This window comes from Limulus polyphemus, unplaced genomic scaffold (assembly GCF_000517525.1).
Source record: "Limulus polyphemus unplaced genomic scaffold, Limulus_polyphemus-2.1.2 Scaffold2136, whole genome shotgun sequence".
Lineage (NCBI taxonomy): Eukaryota > Metazoa > Arthropoda > Merostomata > Xiphosura > Limulidae > Limulus > Limulus polyphemus.
This window is the reverse complement of record NW_013667746.1, coordinates 42,778-51,389: the sequence shown is the minus strand read 5'-3', so window position 1 is coordinate 51,389 and position 8,612 is coordinate 42,778. Positions and strand designations below refer to the sequence as shown.

Here is an 8,612-nt window from a genome sequence, read left to right as displayed (position 1 = left end):
AAGTTAATAACTTATAAAACTTCAGCTGCATGCAAATGTTCAGAGCCACCTTCATTTGTTACATGCCTCGCACTTTCAAACATTAAATTAATAACGGTTTAAGTTCTAAAAAATCCAGCTGATGACAACAAATATAAGCGACGGGTTTTGTTTAGTCATCCCTAAATTTAAAGAGTTGTCGAACATCTAATCTCTATATTACGTTCTGCAATCGTATGATTTTAAACCACCAAAGCTAATCCAGTGCACCCTGTGGATCAACAACGGTGTAGCAGCTATTACATAAACAGATTAGAGATTTTTTTTTTAATCTCGAAGCATAAACTTTCAGTAAAGTTCTATTTAAAAAAAATGTATTTGCATATTGCTACTACTGTTGTTTGATATATCGCAAGGATGATGAAAATTATGTATCAGAAGATTTCTTGATAGTTGCCACAATCCACGTTTCTTAGCGTATGACGCTAATAATGGCAAAATGTAAATACTTCAGAATGTTTTAAGTCCTGTACGTGGCGTACATAACAGTACCCCTGTGTTTGTAGTTAAGCACAATGCTACACGATGGACCATCTGTGCTGTGCCCACTATGGGTATCGAAATCCGGTTTTTAGCGTTATAAGTCCGCCGATATGCCACTGGGGGGGGGGCGTACCCCTGTGTTCCCCCTCTGATAGACAACCCCACCGAGAATGATATCGTGAGGTACTGAAACATCATATAGTACTGCTACGTCTCAGTTGGATGTGCACTAAAGTGACGTACACTTGAGCAACTGTAGACTTAGGTACACATTACATAATTGGTAGTGTAATACACGCTATCGTTAGACGCAAACACGATTACGTTTACAGTAATAGAATTCGATAACAATCCTTTCAGGGGAAGGACCTGGTGGTAATGGTCAATGTAAATATTACGGTACGATAAAGTACGACTTAACCTATATTTGTAAATATTACGGTACGATAAAGTGCGACTTAACCAATATTTGTAAATATTACGGTACGATAAAGTACGACTTAACCTATATTTGAGCTATCTCGACTATTTACTAGACCAAAGAGCGCGTCACGAGACAAAGAAGAAGAACAACAACAAAACTAACTGTTGTTTTTATTGTACTTCTTGGTTATTCGATAACATGTTCAAACTTGTTCCTGGATGCTGCTCCAATAATATTAAACGGAATTTTCATGCGTTCATTCACAAATACGCTTAAAAGAAACATATTCGGTTACTGTTTATTATTATCATTTGACATTTTTATTTTGAAAGAATTGAGAATATTTTTCAGACAGTCGAGAAATGCTAGTAGTATTTCAACTAATATTTCTCAATCTTATGAAATGTATCGAAAATGTAACGTCCCCCCCCCCCGATATCAACTAGATTTTACATAATAACTTATATGTACGTAACACACAACTACACTTATGGATATAATTATCAGCTTACCTTTTCAGTGAACGAACAGAAAATAATTATGAAAATCATGCCAGACTTCGTTTTAGGAAATATTTTTGTACATGAAAAAACAGGATTGAAAGATATAAATGTTTTAAATATTTTATGACGGGAAAAGATAAACATGTAAAAATATGAAAGTCTAAGTAACAAGAATTCTTAAATGCTTCTTTATTGAATTGGTTTTTAATGACTTTTCACTCAAATGTGTCCCAAGAATTTCTAACTGGATTTACAATTTGATCTCTTTCACTTGGTTGGTAGTTTAAGTTTATTAAACTGTTAGCGCCATCAGTTGGCAATGATAAATACTTTTGTGAAAGTGTAGTCGAATTGCCCGCGCTTCGTTCTGTTTCGTCGTTTTCTTGGGAATATTTCAATGCCTTTTCTCTCCTACTTTGTGGTATTTTCATTTCCATGGCAGGCTGAGGAAGGCATTCCAGCGAACTTTTTTTAATTCCATATAGGAAATACATTAAAAGTCCTGTAATATATGATTAAATCATTTTAGCAGACATTTCGGATATCAAGTTTAAATTTGACTAAACCTCCTTTCGGATTTAAGTTAAAAATGACCCAGTTTTAGAATGTTTCCAATACAAACTCCGATCAAATATTTTCTACAAGGTTTGCGAAAAAAGATGTTAAAATTAATATTTTCAAACATATTATACCACAGGTAAATAGTTTTTGGAGGAACTCATAGTTGTAAAAAAGTTAAATTAATTGCTGTGTTTTAATATAACTATTGCTTTTCTTTCATATTATAACTTCAAACTTGGTTTAGTTTTATGTAAGTCGTCGAGAGGTACACTTCGATCATTAAAAAAAACTAGTTTTATGTTTCAATTAATCAAAGTATACTTACCTACAGTCATCCACACAGTGAATCTAATTAAAGTTAGAACAGATAGTTTAAATATTAAGTAGATGTTCACAATAATAGCAACTGCCGGAACTATCGGAACCCCGGGGGCTTTGAACTTGAGTTCATACCTGAAAGAAGTGAAAACGTTGTGGATTCTATAATAATTAGTATATTTATACTAGTTATTTAACGTTTGCAATTTGAAAACATATCGTGTACATATATATATAGTGCTAGTATTTCATCAACCATGCTGCAAATACTATATGATACTATTTGTTTTATTCAATGGATATATATATTCTTTAACAGTCTATGAGAACTAACGTCCGACAGTCTTATGTAACTACCAGATTTTACCATTCATTTCTGTACATTACACAACTTGCATTTCTTCAACTATGATAAGTACCGCCCTCCAGTCTTTATGTAAATGATGTATTCTACAATTAATCTACTGTATACTTTAAACATCACATTTCTTCAAACAGTCTATGATAACTATCGTCCTACAGTCTTTATGTAAATATTATATTCTACAATTCAACTACTTATTCACAAATAGAGATTGACAATAATTATAATTACACGCTGTGTAACATCAAAAGTGGTGAAGGACGAGTGTGTGTAGACTAACAAGTGTAACGAAATGCATTCAGGTTGAGTTGCAGCTTATTGACATTATTTCATTATATTATGATATGTAACTATTGGTTAACATCCTTTAGCAATTGGCCAATCATAGAATATCGTTGTTCAAGTAGATTTTTTAAATTATTTTCAGTCTTGATTCTTTGTTTAATTAGTAGTCCGGTTTTAAAACTATTTTAGCTTTCAATTGACGTCATGGCTTTTCATAAATATTTTCACATAGGTGTAACATGATAAGAAGACTACCGTTTAGGTCTATACGTATTTATTACTGCAGTGTAGCGTTTGTGTAATGCATCTATATGAAAAGCTTTTGTTCATAAATTGTTGAAGGCTTACAGCGACGCCAAACCCATAAACTGCTACAATCAACCAATTGTTAATGAACGTTCAAATTGTTGTTTTGTTAACATTACTACTAGGGTCACTATTTTATAAGTTCTTTTTAATTCCTAGTGGCTTTTGGCTAAAAAAAACACTGTAAAAAACTGTCACTACTAGTTTCTAACTTTGTCGTTTCATAGTTTTAATTTTGCTTACTTTGTCTGAGGCTGAAGGCTGATAACAATCAAACAAAGGACAATTCCCACAAGACACAAAAATAGAAACATCAGTGTCGTTGTATCATTGTTTTCTAAAGCAGGCATTGCACAGACAATAATCAAATCGAAGATGATTATCAGAAGATATAGCAATCCAACTATCTTCATTACAAACTGTCCAGAGGCCTCTGTCGGAGGTTTGGGTACAATCCATTCGTAGGGAAAAAGACGTGTCATTATTTTATGAAAAATTTTCTGGAAGAGGTCAGATATCCTGGACCTTAAGAAAGACTCCCGGTGGACTGCTCCATAGCTGTAGTTCTCCGCGCTTCCGTTCGACACAAGAAAATCAAGATCTTCAGGTTTATCAAGATTTTGGGTCTTGTCTATTTGGGAGTCTTCACTGTCGGAAGAATTCGTTCGATTACTTCGCTTCGAATGAATCATTGTTCTTAAGTCAACAATGGGCGTTGCTATCTCTTTACAGGGGGTGGGGCACGCTGACCTGATGGACTCAGGAAGAAGTTCCACCAGAGTGGTGTTGTGAGGTTGGTACCGCAGGATCAGAACACAAGTCGATACCAAGGTGTAAGCCATTAGGGTACCTGGTGAATAGAAATAATATGACAAGTCTTATAATTATCATTGGTGGTTTGCCAATACAATAACAACCAGTAATAGAAAAGTATTTAATAATAAGTGACGGCGCGAAGGGGGGGGGGGTCAGGAGGGGCACACACCCTGGGCGCCACGCATAAGGGGCGCCGTTTGTGGCTGGTCACCGACTCTTTTAAATTTTAGGGGCGCCAAAAAATTTGGTGCAGCAAATTCTCGCGCCGCCATTGTTAAAAATCATCCTAAAAGCTTAGAAAATTAACTTACTTAAGAAAATATATTAATCAAAAGTCATTTAAATATACTGAAAGAGAAAAATAATATGTAACAGGTTGTTTGTTTTGTTGGACTTCGTGCATAGCTACACAAGGGCTATCTGCGCTAACCGTTCCTTATTTTGAAGTGATAGATTATATGGAAGGCAGCTAGTCAACTTACCACTAACAATTATTCGGCAAATCTTGTATGACCGAATAGTGAGATTTTACTGTCATTCTTATAACTCATCTAATGCCCTAAAGTAGGAAGCGAAATTTATTTTTGGTGGTAATGGGAATCGAACCACAGAACCCCAGCTTCACAATCCAGCATACTAACCATTGGCTCATGCTTTACCCATACGAAATAGAAGAAACAGAGTTGAGAGGACAGAAGAATGAAGGGGCAAGACAACTTAAAGAAGGACAAAATCACAAAAAGGTAAGCAGAAAGTGTTAAAATGCACAAAGTTTCAGAAGAAAGATATAAACAGAGTTTTAAAAATGGATGGACGATCCTTACAGAGGTTAAAAAGAGAGATGGAAAAGGATATATACAGAGGTTTGGCTGAAGGATGAAAGGACATCGGCCAACCTACAGATCCAAATCTAGCTACCACTTTGAAGCTACGAGAATTGGGTTTCAGCAATTCACAAAACTTGCAAACCAAGCGTGAAGATTTCAGTGATAATAGGATTTATAACAAACAAAATGGTGGTGACCATTCTTGAGGTAGATTAAGGACGTGTACAGGACAATTCTTCCAAAGTACCCTATGTCGTGGGGGATTTTGCTGTATAGACCTCACAGACGATGCCTTTCACACACGGCTACATTGGATACAATAAAAGCACGGCAAATTTGTGGCAAAGATAGTTTCTCGTAATATTTAAAAGTCTCAAGAAGTGATTGTTGTCACTCTTGGACGACACATTCAGTCAACCTGAAAGGTTTCATGCACAGTAAATCGCACGTGTCCAGCAGCACCTATACAAACATTATAACCTTTCAATAACCGATTTTCCACTTTTCCAGCAACCTATAATCTCCCCTCTTTATAATTCACGACGTTTTCACATCTTTTAGACATTTCAAAATTAATAATTTGCCTATCTAGTGTTTGACTGTATTTATACAGATTGATTTCTTTTGCAGAGGCCCCCAGTGGCACAGCGGTATATCTTAATTTCCCCGACTTTGCTTTGCAACAATTTGTTTGTTTGTTTGTTTTGTAATTAAGCACAAAGCAACACGATGGGCTATCTGCGCTCTGACCACCACAAGTATAGAAACCCGGATTCTAACGTTATAAGTCCACAGACATAAGGTAATTTTTGTCAGGGAAAATTTGGTAATGTTCTCAGGGAAATGAGCATAAAACACATATTGAAAGAATACCTGGATACATTCGACAAAGTAACTCATACAGTGGTTCAAAGGAAGTAAGGAAGTACATATAGAAATATTCAAACGAAGGACGAAGACATGGAGATTGAACAGGGACAAAAAGACACAAAAATTAAAAGAAGTGACATGTTTACCTATTATCTTATAAGTGGATTTTGGTAACACTGTTGTAATTTTAAGTTTATCTCACCTATTGACATCATCTCTACCAACACATCCAAGCTCATAACAATGGCCACGAAAGCAGTGGCAGCTCCAAAAACACAAGTAGCAATAGCTGGTGTTCCCGTGTAAGGCCACACTTGAGAAAGTGACCTAAGATGTGGAAAATAAGTGGTTACTTTCAGAGCACAAACACAGGTACTATATTTAACTCCACTTATAAAAAAGGTATTAGAAAATTTCAGCTTAAACAGTTTGTTTTGTGACATATGAGTTCATAACTGTATATCCAAACAGAAGTAACAAATTTAGTACATGAATATTGTATAAGGGACGCTAACATAAAAAAAAAATGAGCTTATAAGTAATACTACTACTAACAATGTTTATAAAAGCAATGACAACGAAACTGGAATATGGAATATCATAAATTACACAAGTTATTTACTTATAAAAACAAACAAACAAATATAGCTGCATGGATAAAATCCATGTTTACCTGATGATCAGGCCGTCCTTTGCCATAGCATAAACAACACGAGGCATAGGGAACATGGAACCGAACATGCTAACGATTAGTCCAGCTAAGGCGCCAAAAGCCACAATAAACTTCGATTTTGGGGCTCCTACCTGTCCAAAAACTTCGACTAGAGCTGACTCGGCGATTATTTGGTCGTAGGGAACCACAAGAGTCATCTAATAGTTATCAAAAATAACATTTGATGATATTTTTAGCAACAAGTTTCTTTCTTAAAGATGTTACTATTTCTAATAGTTTATTAAAGGTGTTCGACGTTTGGATAGCCTAGTTAAGTGCTAATTTTTCTAATAGTTTAGTTATGGTGTTCCTTTTTCTGATAATTTAGTTAAGATGTTCTCTTTTCAAGTAGTATGGTTAACGTGTTACCTCTTCCAATAGTTTAGTTAAGGAGCAACTTTTTCTAACAGTTTAGTTAAGGTGTTATTTCATCTGAAAGTTTAATTATGGTGTTTCTTTTTCTAATAGTTTGGTTAAGGCGTACAAGATGCTGCTTTTATGGTATCTTAGTTCTTCTGATAACTTAGTCATAATATTGCTTTTCCTTTAGTTTAGTCAAAATGTTGAAATTTCTGCTAGTGTAGTCAATATGTCAATAATTTTGGTAGTTTAATCAATATGTTAATTTTTCTAGTTAGTCAAGATGTTACTTTTAAAAATTAATTAATATTACTTTTTATAGCTTAATTAAAGCATTACTTTTGATAGTTTAGTTACTACTCCTGATAGTTAATTAAATTTTACTTCTGATAACTTACTTAAGATAGTAGTTGTTCTGCAAAGTTAGTTAAAATTCTTCTGATATTTATTTAAAATTTCCTAAATGTGCTTTAACATATAAAATCGAATATTTCTAAAAGGTATGATATAACGGATCGATTCTAAATTCATCTCCTTTGAAACGATGAAGGTTTCACGAAATTATATTCTTTTACAAAGCAACAAGCTTTACATTTTGACTTGTGCAAGACCAAGGAATGACATAGAGCGTTGAAAGTTGAACTATTTTTATAAAACGTTGATACTATCTAAGAAGGAAGAGGTTGAGAGATTGCATTATCCTTTCCGATGAACTACCAAAAAAAAAAAAGGTACCTTAGACCTGATAAAAAAACCAAAAATCCTGCCCCTGTGTGTGTAGGTTAGAAGAACATTTCATAGTGTTCAATCTACTTATACGGGCATGTTTACAAGTAGTTACAAGTCAATGTATAATGTATAGGACAATTTTTGGCTGGCTTGTGTTTAATAAAAACTTCTCGAAAATCGAGGCACAAAAATGCTAATACAACACGCTATTCATTCGCTTCCCAGACGTAACATGTAACTGCAGTGTACGAGGTTGAATTTTTCTTCTACATTTCTTCAGAAATTGGATTTTGATAGATTTTAAACTTGTTACGTATGATAATTTGGAAAGGTCTGAAACTGAGTTAAATGATACTTTAAGTTTAATAGTGTTGGTTATATTTATAGGTGTGTGTGGAGGCTTTCGCGAAATTTCAGTTTTACGTAACAATACTGACGTTAACACAAGCGTTTACGTACACACATATATTGTTGATTGTTACTCTCGAGAATCTTCTTCAACGTTGGAGAATAGGCAGGAGTTTCGCAATAAATATTTAACACGAAAAGGTATATATTTTTTATATACAGACATTGGCAACAATACATCATTAAAAGGATTATACAACTTCAATAATAATTACAGTATAGAATACAAACAATACAAATAACCTAATGATCATAAAATTTTATAGTACATGAAAGTACATCGGGAAAAATGTTGTCAACACTTATGACATGAATTATCTCCAAACCATATTCTCATAGTGATAAACTGTAATTTAACAGCCTTATGTTTTTTTGTGTGTGTATATGTGTGTGTGTGTGTGGGTTTTCTTTTTCTTTCTTTCTTTTTCTGTTTCTTTCTTTCTGTCTGTCTTTTTCTTTCTCCCTTTCTTTTTCTTTCTTTCTCTCTTTCTTTCTTTCCGTCTTTCTCTCTCTTTCTTTCTTTCTTTTTCTCTTATTCTTTCTTTCAGTCTTTTTCTTTCTCTCTTTCTTTCTTTCCGTCTTTCTCTCTCTTTCTTTCTTTCTTTTT

At 34.1% G+C, this 8,612-nt stretch overlaps 1 protein-coding gene across 1 annotated transcript in view; it reads right to left on the bottom strand.

Moving 5' to 3' along the window:
- Window positions 1-1,664: 1,664 nt before the first annotated feature.
- Window positions 1,665-8,612, bottom strand: part of LOC106466053 (probable cationic amino acid transporter) — a 29,526-nt gene continuing 22,578 nt past the window's right edge. Inside the window, exons 6-10 of the mRNA XM_022394006.1 lie at window positions 6,470-6,666; window positions 5,999-6,123; window positions 3,527-4,133; window positions 2,336-2,463; window positions 1,665-1,951 (exon numbers count right to left, since the gene is read on the bottom strand). Coding sequence (XP_022249714.1) covers window positions 1,665-1,951; window positions 2,336-2,463; window positions 3,527-4,133; window positions 5,999-6,123; window positions 6,470-6,666 — 1,344 coding nt within the window. The remainder of the gene's footprint in view (window positions 1,952-2,335; window positions 2,464-3,526; window positions 4,134-5,998; window positions 6,124-6,469; window positions 6,667-8,612) is intronic.